Consider the following 18,612-nt stretch of genomic DNA (forward strand, 5'->3'; position numbering starts at 1 on the left):
GAGCTTACCAGCAAAACACATTACATGCTAATGTAGGCTAGAGAGGCAGGACTGTTAGGCGCAGGAAGGAAAAGGACAATTCACAGAACTAGTGGCTTTTTCAAAGGAAACAGGAACATTTTTGGTCATAGAGACTGGTACTCACCTACCACTAAGAACACGCACAGTTACAGTCACTACTTAACAACCATGTGAGGGTTCGGCATGACCCCAACTCAAAAAACTAGAGTGTTTATGAATATAATTGCTCAGCTACACTTAGCCTGATTTCCTGAAGTATAATACACCTTTGACATCAAGCAATATTCAGGAAAATAGCCCTGTGATTGGTATCATAAAAATGTAAGAACTAATCAAAAGTTCATTTCTATTAAAAACCTTTTTTTTCTTAAGTAGCTGCATCTGGCAAGACTTTTTTTTATATTAAGCCTATAGTCAACAAGTCTGTAATAAAGCATACAAGCTATACTTTGATCATTAAATAATGACACAACCAGCAAACTCCTTTGCTCTAATATTTTTTATTCCCTCAAATTTGATTCAAATTTATCAGTATTTTAAGAAGTTTTTAAAATTTGGTATTTTTTTCTTATGCTAACAAAATCTGTCCTCTGCCTTGCCCCCAGTTTTCGGTGGATTCACATTATTACAAAATATTTTTGAAGGCTGTCATTTGCTAATACCAAATTTTCTTCTCTATGTATATAACTTCAAGTTCATTGAATATCTGTGCAATCTCAGAGTTCAAAACCTAATACATCCACTTTTAGAAATTTCCTTCACAGATCAATATTTTTACCATGGCTTTAAGGATAAGACACATAATTTCACAACAGCTCAAATAATTAATTCCCCCATTATGTGAAGAAAATTCTGAGCTCTAAATGAGTCTCTTCTTACACCAATTCCTATGATTGCTGATTTAGCCAATTTTAATAGTTTCCTATATGTTTAAGGTCCGTTGCTTGCAAACCAAGGCCTGAATGGTTATAAAATGTACTTACTGGTCAGTGAATTTTACTGGGAGATCTCTGTAACACAGCTCATTTAGGAGTTGTACCTTGGACTCAATCAGACAAAGTTTTCAAAAGTAATGGAAGCTCTTCATCACAAAAATCTAATACAGTCTTGGACTATGTGCCCAAGAATGGTATCAAAGCAAGGGTCCAATAAACTTGACTGACCTAAACCTGTCACTGTGTTGTAACATTCACCAGCCAAAGGTGGGGGCGGGGGGCGGGGGGGGGGCGGGGGGGCGGGGTAGGTGATCCTCACCTATAAGAATTGTAGAAGTTTAATGAAAAGTTAAAATTAAAAAGGAAGTCCATTTTCTTTAATGTTGTACAAAAAAGTATGAGTAGAACCAAAAGTAAATAAACATTATCACATTTGTTTACACCACTATCTAGCTCTTCATATTAATTTTACTATTCAAACAATAGAAAGTAGGTGGCAATTCAGGGATCGCAAAAGAGATAAAACCAAAAAACTTTTCTACCACATTTATTCTACACTGTGTATAGCTGTGCTCACAGAGACAAGCGGCTCCTTTAACTTCTCCACTGCGCAGGAATTCAGTTGTATATAAAATTGAACCTGAATTTTAAAAAGAACAATAACTTTATTAAAGACAGTATTATTTACATACTTCCACGTTAGATAAAGAAATTTATCTGGATGTTTCTACCCTCCCTTAACATGTCTTTTTTTCCCCCTTCAAATGCCTTTTTACCACGTTTGGCATTTTCTATACCAATTTTCTCTCACTAGTCACACCTTATGCATTAAAAACACTGTTGTTGAACACTTATAATAAAAAAATTTAAGACTGTAAATTTGATTAATTATCCACTAATAAGTTCCTTGAAGGCAGGAAAAGTTTCTACATGTCCTTATACTCTGACTACTCAGCACAGTTCCTTGTGCTAGTAGGAACTGTGTTTGAATAAATAATATGACTCTTTTTCCCCTCATATGCATTTCAACTTACAACCTACCAGAAGGCCAAAGTGGAGGGGCAAAAGATAAAGTCTGATTAGTGATGAAGTAGAAAGAGCAATTTCATACTCAATAAGCTTTCACAAAAGGCCAATATCACTAACATTTATTAAGTACATACCAGATTACTGGCACTGTTGTAAGCATTTTATATGCATTATTTCACTTGGTCCTCACAATCCTCTGAAGTAGAGACTACTATTCCATTTACAGATGAAGAAACAGGCAAATAGGTATAATAGTTTGTCCAAGGTCACACTGGTCAGCAAGTATTGAAATTGGGATTCAAATCCAAACACTGACTGCTGAATCTACATTCATAACCACCATGTTATTCTGCAGTTTCTATCTATGGCTGGCTCTAATGAAGACCTCACTCAGTGCAAGTGAAATTTTAAAAAACTGCATTTCTTATCACTCTGTCGAAAGACTCAAACCCCACATAAAAGTTCAGGACCTAATCCCACATGCCCAATTTGGGCCAAAATATAGTAAGTTTCAAAGTTTCAAAAAAGCAAAGAGAATATATTACAGCAAGAAATTCAATTTGCCACATTTTTATACAGACAACTCCACTCATATTTACATACTGTTGACTCCTATTTAATCATCTCTTCTTTGAATAAATACATCAACCATAACTCTTGAGAATATCAGAATCAGGGAAGAGTAGTTGCACAAATACTGGAATGTCATGCCAAAATGTAAGAGTCTGGGAACACTATTAGTCAGTCACAACTAGTCTATGGCTTGCACATGACCTAAGAGTCTATCAACTTAACTTAGTTTCCTTAAAGACCAAAATTCACGAACTATACCTTCTCAAGTGGCTCAGAATATTTTTAATTTGACAGTTAATATGGATGAACCAAAAAATGTTCAACTTTCTGTACCTGCTCAACAGCTGAGGGAGACTAGAAATGATGGGTCCATATCCTGGTGCATTGTCATACAATTCAAACAATGGTGCAGCTACCAGCTTATAATTTTTAGGGACTGCAAACAAGGCTAAAATAAAACAGAATTCATTATTTATAAGTTCTTATATAATCACTGCTTCCATTTCATTTTTAAATTAATTACCAATTTTACATTTAATAAAAAGTTTAAGAAAAGATAATTTTCATTAATACATTTTTGGTTGTGTCTTTTAAGCTACATTTCCTAGTCACATATTTGAAACTAAAAGCATGGTATATATTTTTAGTTTTACAATAAACTCAAAAATTCAGGGAACTTGGAGAAAACATAGAGGTATCCTTGAAATTATTCTATAGAAGTTTTTAGATGGCTACCTTAAAAAACAAAATAACTTACCTTTTTCTTGAAGCTGAACCAGAAACAACTTCTTATGTTCCTTAGGCTTTGTAATATGTGCAGGAATATATGGATACTGAAATAACAAATGAATACAACTTTAAAATGTATTCCATGGCTTCATTTCTTTACATGCTTACTCCCCAGTATAGTATACTGTTGGGAGAAGCATACTACTTTCTGTTCTTCTCTTTGACAGGACTTATCTAACAGATACACTAGTAAATAAATGCTTTAATGCACATAAAATAACAAGTAGTAAACCAGTCAACCATTCAAGATAAAACATACAGGATTTATAGCTTGCGATACTTACAACACAATAAAGTCTGATTTTAATTAGTGTCTTTAATAAAATCTGTTTTTTAAAATATATATATATAATTAGTATTTTGAACAGTCTAGAATCCTGATGTGGATCTGTTTATTACATTAAAAGTTTAAATATAGCCTGTGAGGCATTTGACAAGATGCTTCTTGCTCCTCCTCCCAGCCCCAACCTCCAACCTCCCCATATCCCAGGGTGCATGCTTCAGGAATACCAGAAGAGCAGTCTAAGTGAAGTTTTACCAGATGGGCAAAGCCAAATTGCTCAAGAAAACAAAAATATATATTTTTTAGAGAATTTAAAGGGATAAAGAAAATTAGAGGGGAGTTGCTACTTGGGAAGGAAAAATTCTGACACAAAGAATAAAAAAAAACTCTAAGCTAGGGATTTATACAACACTTGTATGTTATCAAAACCCCTCCTGCATCTCTCCACAATACATTGAGAAATCTACTTTTGCTTTTGGAGTTGTATTTCAGAGAGGGGGAATTTAAAATTGCTGAAAACAGATATAAGGGAAGTGAGATAAAAGCAGAAGCTGCCAAAAGGAGGTATTATCATCGTCCTCAATTTACACAGAAACGCATGCTAAGAGAGGCTAAGTATCTTTCCCAAGATTACTCAGCCAAGTTGTGAAGCCAAGATTCTACTGTATCTATTCAACTCTTAACTAAATATAAAACTCTATGTTATTTCCCACTATGTTACTCATTGGCACCTAACCAGTATTCCAGTTAGAATAATTATATGCCAGAGCCATCCCTAGGGTACAATGAATTGAGGCAATTGTCCCAGGCTTTGGAGGTTCCTCAAACTGTCCTGAAAACCAGACACATTAACAGTAGCAGAGAAGTGAGAAGTGGCTTGAATAGCATAAGCTAATAGATCTGTGGGTCACATACAACAAAAGTTCCCAAACCATGACCAAACAAAATGAGTAGCATTTCCCCAAATTTCCTCTGCTCAAGGCTACATATTCCTATTTTAAGCCTTTCTTCTCCAGTCCTGGTCTTAATGTTTAAGTTGACTGTACTTTATGCAAAAATATAGATAGGGAGATGATATGCCCCTTTTCCACTGACACTTAACTAATACTCTAGGCTTCCTAAATGAATCAATACACTTACCTTATATCCAGTACCACCAGGGGCAACTCTAGGCTTTAGTGAATGAAGTGAACTGTCCTAGGGCAGTGGTAGGGAAGATGAGTGAGGATATTCAGAAAAGTTATCTAGAAAACCACTGGTGTCTCTACTGAGCATTTTCCAGTTAGATCAAAGAATGTTCAGGAAGCCAAAAAGAGTTTAGAATAATTGTACTATGTATCTTTGAACAAGCAACTTCACTGCTTCCATATGAAACTGTACTTTCTTAAAGCCAAGACACAGATGCGTTCCTGACAATTCTCAAGTAGTGAACACCAGCATCAGCTTCCAGAGCCCCTATCTTTCTATCCCTCTGCCATACAAGGGAGTCAGAAAAAGGAGAACAATCTTTTGCTTGGTTGACATTTTGTGTAATGCTTGACCTGAAACATCTTGTCATGTAAAGCAGCTATAAAGTCACAGAGCTTTTAATGTGCCTAAATAATTCAGGATCCAACTTCAAGAAGTTCCACCGTTAGCAAAAATAGGAAAATTTGAGCATCAGTAACACCATCACTCATTATCATGGACTAAAATATATCAGATTATTTACATCTAAAAGGCCATACTGACACTTTGAAGGTCACTTTTTATTTATTTATTTTTTGGTGCCCCACATTATGCTACCTCCAATTTCAGGGCAGTTATGTTTGAAACGTATCAGAGGGTTCCCTGTTTGCTGCCACTGTCTCAACAAGCACTCGGACTCAACATGAAAGTGCAAGAGAGTTCATGCAACCCTTAGCCAATGGGGGATAGGAGTCCCTAGTCATCTATCTTTCTGACTGACAATTATGAGGTACATTCCACATGGTTTCTGGTCCTTAGCTGGACAAATTCAGTTGCCCACAGGTGTAAAATGATCAATAATGTACCCTATCTTACTTCTGCTGCTTCCTGGAATCACCTCTCAAATTATCTGTACCCAAGTCTTGGTCTCTCTCTTTTGAATAAAGTCAGCTCTTTAGAGGATGCTAAGGAATTAACTCATTCTTCTGAAAAATGTTAAGTAAAGGAATAGCATATATATATATATTTTACACAAATCATACACCTCAGTTGATGAGTTAAGTTTATTTTTATATGAGGATCACAACCCTTATGAATTCATAGACCAGGAAATGATAATCAATGAGCTGCTAACATAACAAAGAGAGACAACCAAATATTTTAAAATTCCTGATGGAAGTACACTATACCACCTGTGGTAGACTGCCTTAAGATGATGTCCAATGATCCCTGTCTCCTGGTATTCACTGCTTTGTGTAGTCCTCTCCCCTACAATGTACCAGGGTTGGCTTGTGTGACCAATACCAGAGAGCAGAAGTGATAGCATGCCACTTCCAAGATTAGGTTATCACAGACTGAGGCTTCCTACTTGGGTACTCTCTCTAGCACTCTGTCTCTCACTATCTGTTGGATCACACAGCCTCGGGGAAGCCAGCTGCCTGAGAGTTGTCCTTTTGGAGACGTTCAAGGAACTGAGGGAAACCTTGAGACAACAGCCAGCAACACCTGAAGCCAAGCTTTAGTCTAACAGCCCAGATGAAACTGAGAAGTCTGCTAACACACACGTGTAAGCTCAAGATCGGATACTTTAGCAATCCCAGCTGACAACTTGACTGTAACTTCCTGAGACAGCCTAAGCCAGAACCACCCTAAGCAACTCCCAGAGGCCTAAAGGTTGCTAAATTTTGAGATAATTTGTTATGCAGCAATAGATAAATAATATACCACCTATGACAAGCCTTGTTACCCCTCCCCAAATTAACTGAGCCTGAATACAATTTCTAGATCTAACTATCAATTTACACACAGGAGAAACAGCTACATACTCAATGACAACAGGGGAACGCAATCAGAATGGAAACATTAGCCTGTTTTCATTAACAAATAAAATACAAGGGAAAAAAAAAGATAGGTGCCAACCTGTCGGTGTAAAAGAGACTTAAGAGACTATCCTAATCCAAGCAAATTATAAAAACAAAATTGAAATCATCAGGATATGTGAACATTTGACAATTAATATGGAATTATTTTTAGTATGATAATGACAGTACTACAGTTATGTTTTTAGAGAGATCCTTATCTTTTATGATTCGCACTGAAATATTTACAATTGAAATGACAGGATATGCTTCAAAATAATCCAAGATGATGGCAGTAGAATGGAGCGGTGGAAAGAGGGGTTGTGATATGCTAACTGTTAAAAGGTGGATGACGGGTAGCACAATTCATTCACTTTTACTATTCTCTCTTCTTTTGTATTTGTTCTATTTATTTATTTTTTTGAGAAGGAATCTCGTTCTGCTGCCCAGGATGGAGTGCAGTGGCACTATCTTGGCTCGCTGCAACCTCTACCTCCTGGGTTTCAAGCAATTCTCCTGCCGCAGCCTCCTGAGTAGCTGGGATTACAGGCTTGCACAACCATACCCGGCTAATTGTTGTATTTGTGAGTAGAGATGGGATTTTGCCACATTGGCCAGGCTGGTCTCAAACTCCTGACCTCAACAGGCGATTCACCCACCTTGGCCTCCCAAAGTGCTGGGATTACAGGCATGAGCCACCTCGCCCAGCCTTGTATTTGTTTTACATTTTCCTTGAACATAAGAAGTGCTTGGCTTAATCTTTTATTTTAAATTAATGAGGGAAGAAAAGAAAATTTCAAGTAAAATTTTACTTTAATCTTTTTTAAAGTGGCTAGAATTAAATGAACTTCCTACTTCCAAAATGCCCAACAAACATAACTGAACACTGACCTGAGGAGGTTCAAAATTTGGTCTCCACCAGTTACCAATGCAGTCGTCAATAACCCAGTCTTGCAGAACTCCATCTTGACGACCCAGTATCTGTCAGGAAGAAATAATATAGCCAGTGAACAACTAAATACAATTCATGTACTCATGAATCCCCTTCTTCAGTGAACAAAAAATTATAGAGACATAGGGATAATATGCCTTCCATACAGATTTCCTCTCTACAATTTGTTATAATAGATGTCACTCTGGCCAAGACATACACTATTAGTTCAAAATTGGCAAGCTAGTATCAACATAAAAATTGTGTTCAAAAATCAATTTTCATTTTTATTAATTTGTATAGCAGAACATTAAACTTATTTTAATCAAAGTCATACTCTATATATCTTAAGTGGCCAAAAATAGTTCCAAAATGTTAATGATGAGAAACTGCAATTCTCTGACCTGCCATTCCCACTGGCTATAACTTTCAACACTTTGTTGTTTCCCTCTGATGTTTACTCCTATTTTTAAAAGCATTCTTTTTGGTTTTAAATAAATGGTTTATTTTAGGATAGTTTTAGATTTACAGGAAACTTGCAAAAACTGTACAAAGACTTTCCATATACCCCACACCCGATTTCCCCTATTGTTAACATCTCACATTAATAAAGCACATTTGTGAAACTAAGACAAGATTACTAACTGAAATCCATATATTTTTCAGATATCCTTAGTCTTTAAACCGAATGTCCTTTTTCATTTTTCAGTCCCAGGATTCCATCTAAGATACCATATTATACTTAATCATCATTTCTTCCAAAGTTCCTCTACATTGTGACAACTTTTCACACTTTCCTTATTTTTGAGGATCTTGATAGTTTTGAGGAATACTGGTCAAATATTTTGTAAAACGTCCCTCAATTAAATTGAGGTTATGAGCTTTGGCAAAGAAAACCACAGAGGTAAAAGGACCATTCTCATCACATCATATCATGGGTACCACATCAATATGGCTTATCACTAATGCCAATCTTGATCACCTGGCTGAGGTACAGTTTATCTGGTTTCTCCAATGTAAAGTCATATTTTTCAAAACTTTTTTTTTTGACATTGAGTTTCACTCTTGTTGCCCAGGCTGGAGTGCAATGGTGCGATCTCGGCTCACGCAACCTCTGATTCCCGGGTTCAAGCAATTCTGTCTCAGCCTCCCAAGCAGCTGGGACTACAGGCGTGCACCACCACACCTGGCTAATTTTTGTCTTTTTAATAGAGACAGGGTTTCACATTGGTCAGGCTATTCTCGAACTCCTGAACTCAGATGATTCACCCGCCTCAGCCTCCCAAAGTGCCGGGATTACAGCAGTGAGCCACTGAGCCCGGGCCTCAAAACCATTTTTTTTAAGAGATAGGCTCTTGCTCTGTAATTGCGTCACATGGAGTGACGCAATCACGGCACACTGTAACTCCCGGCCTCAAGCAATCTTCCTGCCTCAGTCCCACAAAGCACTGGGATTACAGGTGTGAGCCACAATGCCCAGCCAAAATATTCTTTTATGACAGTTTCTTGATTTTCATTCTAAAAACATTTTTAAAAAACCTGTAACTCTCTACCATGAATGAGAATTTAGATATTAAAATCACGTCCTAATTATACTTTTTCTTCCACCATCTTCACATTATCAATATTAAATTAAGTCAATAGTATTTAAGTTAGTATGATCAGGTTGATCAGTCACAACAGAGCAACCATATCTCCTTACTTGTTCAACTATCCTGTTCTTTAGTTAATAACTTTGATTTCCTTTGCTGTCACTAAATTCATTTCCCACATGCTCCACAAGAACTTAAATTTCTTCCCAATTCAAATATCAATTGTCAGTTATTCTATTGGTTTCATCTTTTCTAAGACATGTTTTTCTTAAGACAACATCTCACTCTTTCACCTAGGCTGGAGCACAATGGCATGATCTCCGCTCACTGCAACCTCTCTCTGCCTCATGGGCGCTTCTCTCACCTCAGCCTCCAGAGTAGCTGGGACTACAGGTGCAAGCCACCACACCTGGCTAATTTTTTGCCATGTTGCCAAGGCTGGTCTCAAACTCCTGGGCTCAGGTAATCCGCTAATCTCCGCCTCCCAAAGTGCTGAAATTACAGGCATGAGCCACCGTGCCCAGCCTAAGACATGTTTTTTTATCATCCTGCTGCAATTTGTACTTGATACTCTCAACCCTGCTTCACAACTAGAGTCCTAGGGTTTCTCTTGGCCTCTCCTATGTTGTTAGATCCTAATACTCTAAATTCTCTATATTCTTTCTTATTTTATTCCATTTTATGCATGAACACCCTCTAGTAGCTTCCTGAGAAAAGGTACAAGAAATGTAACTTTTTGAAACTTCACATGCCTAGAAATAACCTTTATCAACATACTTGATTTATAGTTTGATTAGAAAATTCTAGTACAGAGATCATATTCTCTCTCACAAAGAGAATACTTCATCATCTTTTAGCATCTGGTATTATTTCTAAGTAGTTCAATGCCATTTCTGAACTTGAGGTTTTACATTTAACCTCTCTGTTTACCAATCCTCCACCTCCCACTTTGGAAGCTTTTAGGATCTTTTTGTTTTTATTTTTGTTTCCAGGATCTTCTGCTGATCTAAATATCATGATGATACGCCTTTGCATGGCTCTTTAAACATTCAGTATAGAGGCAAGGCCAAGAGGTCTTTTCAATCTAAAAACTCATGTCCTTTGAGGTTTGAGAAATTTTCTCTAATTACACTAATTCTTCCTTTTCCTCTGTTCTATTTATCTATAGTTTATATTGGTCCTTCTAGAATGATCCAATAATTTTATCTTTTCTTACCTACATTCTTTTTAACTTTTCATTCTATTTTCTGGTAGAATGAAACTTAACTCTTTACTGAATTTTTCATTTCTTCCAACATTGTTAAAAATATCTATGAGGGTTTTCTTGGCTAAAATGTCTTTTTAACAGCACCATTTCATAGGTGCAAAATCTCTTACCTCACCAAGAATATTAATCATAGTTTTTGTCAATGGTTGAATTTCCTGCTTCTGTTGAGGTCCTTTTGCTTCTTTTGATCTCTTTCTTATTAAGAAGTTTTCTCCAAAAGCCTGGTGATACTTGTTTGTGTGCTCATAAGGGAGAAGCAACAAGACACTTAATTGTCACCTCTGTGTGCAGGAATGACAGGACTACACTACTTCTATAGAAAACTTTTGCTTTGGTTTGGATGTGGTTTGTCTCCTGGGCCCCAAACTCGATGTGGAAATTTGATCCGTATTGTGACAGTGTTGACAGGTAGGGCCTAGCGTAAGGTGTCTCAGTCATGGGGGCAGATCCTTCATGAATAGATTAATACCCTTCCTCCATCAGGAATGGATTAGTTCCCTGGAGAGTGGGTTGTTAAAAGAGTGTGGCTTCCCGGATTCACTCTTGCTTCCTCCTTTGCCATGTGATCTCTTTGTACATACCCACTTCCATTTTGCTTTCTGCCATGAGTGGAAGCAGCTGTCCAATCTTGCCACTGGAACTGGTGAGCCAAATAAATCTTTTTCTTTATAAATTACCCAGCCTTAGGTATTCTTTTATAGCAACATTAAACAGACTAAGACAGCTCCCAAATGGCAGTATCTGAAGTTCTTCTTGGACTGGTCACTTTTTCCAGAAACAAGATTTCCAACCCTCAGCCTGGGATATATAAACCTAATTGTTGGCTGAGCCTGGTGGCTCAAGCATGTAATCCCAATGCTTTGGGAAGCCAAGATGGGAGGACTGCTTCTGGCCAGGAGTTTGAGACCAGCCTAGGCAACACAGCAAGATCTCATCCCTACAAAAAAAATTTTTTTTAATTAGCCAGGCGTATACCTACAGTCCTAGCTACTCAGGAAGCTGACTCAAGAAGATTGTTTAAACCCAGGAGTTTCTAGTTTCAGTGAGCTATGATCACACCACTGTCCTCAGCATAAGGAACAGAGTGACCCTGTCTCTAAAAAAATAAATAAGGCTAGGCCAGGGGCAGTGGCTCACACCTGTAATCCCAGCACTTTGGGATGCCAAGGCGAGCAGATCACCTGAGGTCAGGAGTTCAAAATCAGCCTGGCCAACACAGCAAAACCCCATCTCTACTAAAAACACAAAATTTAGCTGGGTGTGGTGGTGGGCGCCTATAATCCCAGCTGCTCTGGAGGCTAAGGCAGGAGAATCACTTGAACCTGGAAGGCAGAGGTTGCAGTGAGCAACCACTGATCACACTGGAGATGGTACCACTGCACTCCAGTCTGGGCAAGAGCGAAACTCCGTCTCAAAAAATAAATAAGCCTAATTATTAACATTCTGCCAGCCTAGTAGAAGTCCAAGAGTCTGACTATTAAGAATGGGAACTCTTGCTTATTCTTCCCATCCCGTAAACTTTTTTCATTGCTACGTGTTCTCTAATTCAATCATTACAGAGAATCAATCATCAGTCAGTCTTTGCCTGATTACAGAGTGGCTAAGACAATCTAGATACACAGGTTGAACATCCCAATCTTAAGCTCCAAAATCCAAAATATGAAACTCCAAATAAAAAATCTGAAACCTTTTGACCACTGACATGATGCTCAAAGGAAATGCTCAGGCCAAGTGCGGTGGCTCATGCTTGTAATCCTAGCACTTTGGGAGGCCAAGGCGGGCGGATAGCCTAAGGTCAGGAGTTCAAGACCAGCCTGGCCAACATGGTGAAACTCTGTCTCTACTAAAAATACAAAAATTAGTGTGCATGGTGGCAGGTGCCTGCAATCCCAGCTACTGTAATCCCAGCTACTTAGGAGGCTGAAGCAGGAGAATCGCTTGAACCCAGGAGGGGAGGTTGCAGTGAGTCAAGATCGCAGCATTACACTCCAGCCTGGGCAACAAGTGGGAGACTTGATCTCAAAAAAAAAAGGAAATGCTCATTGAAGCATTTTGAATTTTGGATGCTTAACTGGCAAGTATAATGGAAATATTCCAAAACCTGAAAAAAATTTAAAAATCCTACTTTTATTTTTAATTTTTGTGAGTACATAGATGTATATATTTATGGGGTATACAAAATGTTTTGATATAAGCAGGCAATGCATCATATTCACATCATGGAGAATGGGATACCCACCCCCTCAAGCATTATCCTTTGTGTTACAAACAATCCAATTATACTCTTTCAGTTATTTTTAAATGTCTGATAAGTGATTACTGACTGTAGTCACCCTGTTACACTATCAAACAGTAGCTAAACACTTCTGGTCCCAAAAGGAATACTCAACCTGTATAAATACCCTCCATATACTTTGAACCAGTCCCATTTTTAGCCCATGCATGCCCCCACTTTCGTAAGTACTTAGCACCTTGAGCTCCTCAGCCATTCTGGTACTCTGCAGTGCTGGATTCTGCCTGCCTCTGTGCTGGACTAAGGTTTCTGCTAAATTAGTTATAATTTGCCCATTTGTTTTCCAGTTTCCAAAAATTTTGCTTTTGTGATTCTCTCATTTTGCTGTACTCCCTCAATCCTACTGGATTTATATCTTTGTACTACACATAAATGAAAGTCCAAGCACAGTAAAATATTTAAGAGTTACAATACATATTTAGAAATACTAGAAAGACAAACCAATAGGTCAAAAGTGGGAGAATTACAGGTGATTTCAGTTTTGTTTCTCCTCTGCACTCGTGTTTGCCAAACTTCTGCACAGAAAATATATGAGAATATATGAGTGACAGGGGCAGGCGGCAAAAGAAGAAAACTAATATTGAAAACAATTTACAATATCAAAAGCCTCCGGTATCTATGCATTTGGCCCCAAATCTTTATATGCAGGCATTAAAGTGATTTTTAAAAAGTAGAATAATTTGGGGAAAGTCTAAAAGATATGTGGGAAAAGTGAAAACACAGGCATCGTTCTCTTGTCAAAATTCTAGAGAGGCCTACTCTTGAACAAAACTACCTGCATTCAAATCTCTAGATCTACCACACTAGCTATATAACAAGTAATTTAAACTTAATATCTACTTCCTAGAGTTGTGGTGGTGATTAGAGGAACTACTGCATTTAAAGCACTTAGAACGTGTCTAACACAATAATCAAATGTCAGTTTTATTTATCATTGCTATGACATAGTTTAACATTTTAAAAATGGAAATAAGTATAAGTTCGACTTGTAAAAAAAATAAACATTGTACTAATATTCTGGGGTTTAAGTTGTATTTATTGAATACTAAATATTCCAAAACAAACATCCTTACAAGACATTAAAAACCAAATTATTAAGTTGATGGTATTCAAAGTGGTTAAACAGAAAAATACCTCTGTCATTAAGCGTTTTAGTCCTTCAACTTCATCTTCTCCTGGGTTAAGTTCACCACCAGGTCTGTATAAAGGTTAAGAATTTCAGCTTTCAACTTAATACAATTTGAACGTAACAAAAAACACAATAATTGTTATTTCCATCAAGTCACTAAGTAACATACATTGCAGTGTAATAAGGCAATCAAAACAAATATCAAAGTGAAGTGGGAGAACATGCTTGAATTCATGTCAATTCCCTAGACTAACAGTATACAAATGCTAGGTTTTTTCACTCTTCGAATATATTTATTTTATTTTAGATTCAAGGGGTATATGTGCAGGTTTGTTACATAGGTATATTGTGTAATAATACTAAGGTTTGGGCTTCCAGTGAACCCATCACCGAAACAGTGAACAGAGCATCCAATATGAAGTATTTCAACCCTCACATCCCCTTCACCCTCCCCACCTTTGAAGTACTCAGTGCTTATTTTTTCCATCTTTATGTCCACATGTACCCATTACATAAACCCTAGTTTTAAACAGAATATATAACATAGCATAAACAAAATTGCTAACCACCAGACCATCCCAGTCTTCTCTCTGGAAGCTATCTGATGATACCGGAGTCTAGAAATGCCCAGAGAGGAATGGATCACATTCCTCAGGCCTGAAGAATGGGACATTTTTTCAAGAATGTCATCTAAGTATTTCAGATTTTTCTTTTTGGTATAATCTAGTCAAATAGTTGTGAATCAAATGTTTCAGAGATTTAGGAGCTTAAATGATAAAACTAAACTGGTACCTATACAAACCTAAGTCATCTTAAGAATAGGAAATGCCAATCATACCAAGAAAGAAATATCAATTGTTCTTGATAATGCTACAATGACATCTAGACATTGATCTTAGACTCAACTATTCCAGAGTTTCTACCAAGCTCAATGATTAACATCAACAACATACAGAAATGCACAGATTACTAGTTAGGAAAATAAATAAGCACTGCAATGGAGAAAAATTATTTGTGATTTTCTCTTTCTAATGATACCATTAACAGCAGTTTCTTGAAATAAATGACTGAGGGCTAAAACTGTATTCCAGAGCTGCATAAACAGCAATCCTATTAAAAACTGTCTTGCTGTTAATTTCCAACACTACTTACAGTTTGAAGAAAGTTGTTCCCAGCTGTAGCAGTAACACATGGGGTAGCCGGTGCTCATGTACAATCAGAACCCCTTCTACAGTCCTCCTCATTCCAATTTTATCAAATTCTTCCCTCATGCGCTGAAATCTGGCTGCAACAGAGCTGTCCTTCTCATAGAGGGGCTCTTTTGTACCAAAAGTATAATTGGTAAGAGGATACCTGTGATCCAAAGACAAACATCTAACATGAGAACTCAAGAATGGAATTTACCATGACAGACATTAGCATAAAGAAACCATGGTACAAAAAAAGTGCATATGTTGTACTCAGAGACATAGGATTTGTACAGTTACATAACAAAAGTTAATGAGACAGCAGAGATTAGAATATTGCTCTCTGGACTCTTAAAGCCAGAGCTTCCATTAGATCAGGCTGCTATTCCTTATTTTAACTTTCAAGTGTAGATAACACTATCCTTAAATGCTTAGAGAAATGGTTATCTGGACATTAGTAATTCTATGGTTTTAGACCACGGCTGCTATCCCAACATTACCAATCTGGCTCATAATTAATGTCCCCCTGGGTTCCTCTGACTACTAATCTCATCAGAAAGTTTTAACTGTGGGTGCTAATGGCTAATCGCTTTTTTCTAAAACTAAGCCCCCACTTTTCATTGACATCCCTCCAGTTATTTTCTATTTATCTCAGTCAACTATCCTCAGATTTTTCTGGCACCACAGCCTTTACTTTTCAGAGCAACTCTTCTACTTTCTCTTTTTGTCCTCTAAACCCATTATGAAGCCTTACTAGCATTTATTCTATTCAGTCTCCTTATTGTTCCCTTTCCTCATCTGAATCTTCTACCCACCATATCTAATCCAATACCCTCTTCCTTTACCAAGAATTTAAAATATGGCTTATACTGTTAAAGACAGTTTTCATCTTGCATAATAAAGATCAAATTTTTCTTTAAAGATAGTTAAAAATTTCCTACTTATATGTTGTAACCCCTTGATTAAAACCTTACAGCAAGAAGCCTTTAGGTAAGAATTTAGGCCACGTTTGCTCGTCCATGGTATCTATTCTACCAAAAGCCCTTGACATGAACAGTCAACATTAATGTATCTACTCCACTCAGTCATTCTTGAAAGGGGAAAAAATCAAGGTTGCCAAAACTTTAAAAATTACTTTAATTCCAGAAGGCAAGTTCTAGGCATACGAAAAAGCTCTAAAATAATTTAAAAATACCATTTCCAGGATGCTTTAAAGATTTAAAAAACGTCCCCAGTAGACCCAATGCTAAATCTAACACCATCAACCGTAGCAGCAGCAGATATGCTACACAGCACGATGTGCCAGGCATTTTTTTTAAAAAACGCTTTACATATATTAACATTTAATTCTCACAACCTGAGTTAGAAAGAATAAGGATAGCCATTACACATCTCTGTTGCAAGAGCCAGCTCCACTATATCAGTAAGGAGATGTCAAAATGAAATGTCAAAATTTTAATCTGTGAAATCAGAGTGCCACCCCAGACACACATACTGTTCTCATCATACTGTAAGCTTCATAAAGCAGGGGCTACACCTTACTTCCTCATCGCTGTACATCCAGTATTGTGCACAGTGCCTGGTACAAAGTAGGCATTCATGCAATATATCCTAAAAGAAAATATACTGGGAGACAGGGCGTTTGTTTTCAACTTAATATTAACTCGGGTGAACTGAAGTTCACAACACAATGGTTATTTTGGAATATTTGTATTTAGGAGAGGAAATTACTATAAATCAACTCATAATTTTAATAGAGCAAATATTAAAATATCTTGCTGAAAGCTATTTTGCCAAGTTAATTCTCCATAATGGTTTGATGCAAATTAATTCAAAAGACAAAACAAAAAAACTGTGGGTTTTAGTGCTAATCACCACTAAAAGTAACCCAGAAGTTGTGTTTTCACACTAAGAAGGATAATATTTGCCTTTACCGTTTGATTTTTTTCTTAATTTAAAAAAGTTTTTTTGTAGACATGGCCTATGTTGCCCAGACTGGTCTACAACTCCTGGCCTCAAGTGATCCTCCCATCTCAGCCTCCCAAGGTGCTGGGATTAGAGTCGTGAGCCGACACCACGCCCGAGGACTTTTAAACACAAAACTATCAACTAATTACAGTTTTTATAAACCCAGCATTTCTATTATTTAAATTTCCAAGCCAACGCGTTTTGCAAAATAAAACCATGTTAAACCATCTTTCCAACTTCAAATCACTTTTGGTTGGCAGTTGGGGAGAGAACGTCCATTTATTTTAACGTAAAACATAAAAACATCTAAAGTGTCTTACGAAAACATCAATACCAGCAAATCCTTGCACTTGTACCCTGACTAGCATAAACTGGCCACTTTCCTCCATCAGGAAAATGGAGGCACCAAGGTGCCTCGAATACAAATCTTCAGAAACGATTTTAAAAAAGCATTACTGATAATTTCCTGATTAAGACCTACCCCAAACGCCAATTACCTGCTACAACGAGGCTGCTTCTGAGGGTGACCTTGAAATGCAATGGTTTGAAGTGTTGAAACAGAAAGGTATTGAAAATAAAATACAGCCCACAATGGGGTTTTCTGGTACAAATATTCTGGTTCCCTCCAGTCTGAAAGCCCAACCATAGCAGCATCCTTATTCCCAAAGTGGAGCCTACTGGGGTGCCTGGGATACCGGCGCTGAGACATGAAGGCATAAGGGCAGGGCAGGGAGCCCTGGGCACATGAATAAAATGTGGTGTATTCATAAACTGAAGTATTAGGTAGTGCTTAAAAGGAAAAACACTAGACTTAGGCATTCAGCTAGATCTCAAAGCTTAGAGTGAAAACTGCAAAAACGATACTAGGTTATACCACTCGTCTCACATCGACACTCACAAAGCAATACCATATACGTGATGCGAGGGCATAAACATTTCACTGGAAGGATTAAAAAAACACAAACATTTTGAAATTGGTTACCTCAGGAGAGGTGGGGAAAGTATGAGTTGAAAGCAAACTCCGTTATTCCCCATTATGACTGAACACAGAGGATGGTGGAAACAAGCCTTCCTTTCAGAAAAGGACTCAGACTAGAGAATGAGAAAGGGGCCTGAAGGAACTAGGAAGCCGCGCATCCGCCAGCGGGAGTTGGAGGCGGGAGGTGCGGAGGCGTGAAGCGCGCCGAAAAGCCGGGGGCGCGCCAAAGAGTCTCTGGGAGCGCTCATGAGAGGAATGCCCGCCAAGGCCGCGCCGCACTTACAGGTTGATGGTGCGCTCCAGGGTGAGGGGCTTGGTCTGCTGGATGTACTTGTTGCCGAACTGAGTGACCCCCCGGGGCCAGCCGGTCTGCGAACGATTGGGCGGTACCACAGACATGCTGGCGAGCTCCGGCGCTAACGGCGAGCAGAAAGTGGGAGGCAGGGGAGACTTTCCCCGAGCGCAAAGCGGTTATCTCCGACCCCCTCAGAGGCTACCGCCCGCCATTAACAGGAGAGCGCAATGGGAGGCGTAGGCACGCCGGAAGTGAACCCGGAGCCTCGGGCGGCAGGAAGTAGAGAGGCGACGGCCTGCCAGACAGAGCGCCGTT

The 18,612-nt window shown here is 38.1% G+C and overlaps 1 protein-coding gene across 1 annotated transcript; it reads right to left on the bottom strand.

Annotated features, from left to right (window-relative positions):
- Window positions 1-1,305: 1,305 nt before the first annotated feature.
- NUDT21 (nudix hydrolase 21) lies at window positions 1,306-18,531 on the bottom strand. Its single transcript, XM_012447920.3, has 7 exons — window positions 18,286-18,531; window positions 15,021-15,221; window positions 13,874-13,937; window positions 7,548-7,637; window positions 3,316-3,391; window positions 2,892-3,006; window positions 1,306-1,596 (listed from the first exon to the last, which is right to left on the bottom strand). The coding sequence occupies exons 1-7, from the start codon at window positions 18,399-18,401 to the stop codon at window positions 1,575-1,577; spliced, it is 684 nt and encodes a 227-aa protein (XP_012303343.1). The 5' UTR covers window positions 18,402-18,531; the 3' UTR covers window positions 1,306-1,574.
- Between the last annotated feature and the right edge of the window lie 81 nt (window positions 18,532-18,612).

This window comes from Aotus nancymaae, unplaced genomic scaffold (assembly GCF_030222135.1).
Source record: "Aotus nancymaae isolate 86718 unplaced genomic scaffold, 86718_ANA_hifiasm-v0.15.2.pri h1tg000030l, whole genome shotgun sequence".
NCBI lineage: Eukaryota > Metazoa > Chordata > Mammalia > Primates > Aotidae > Aotus > Aotus nancymaae.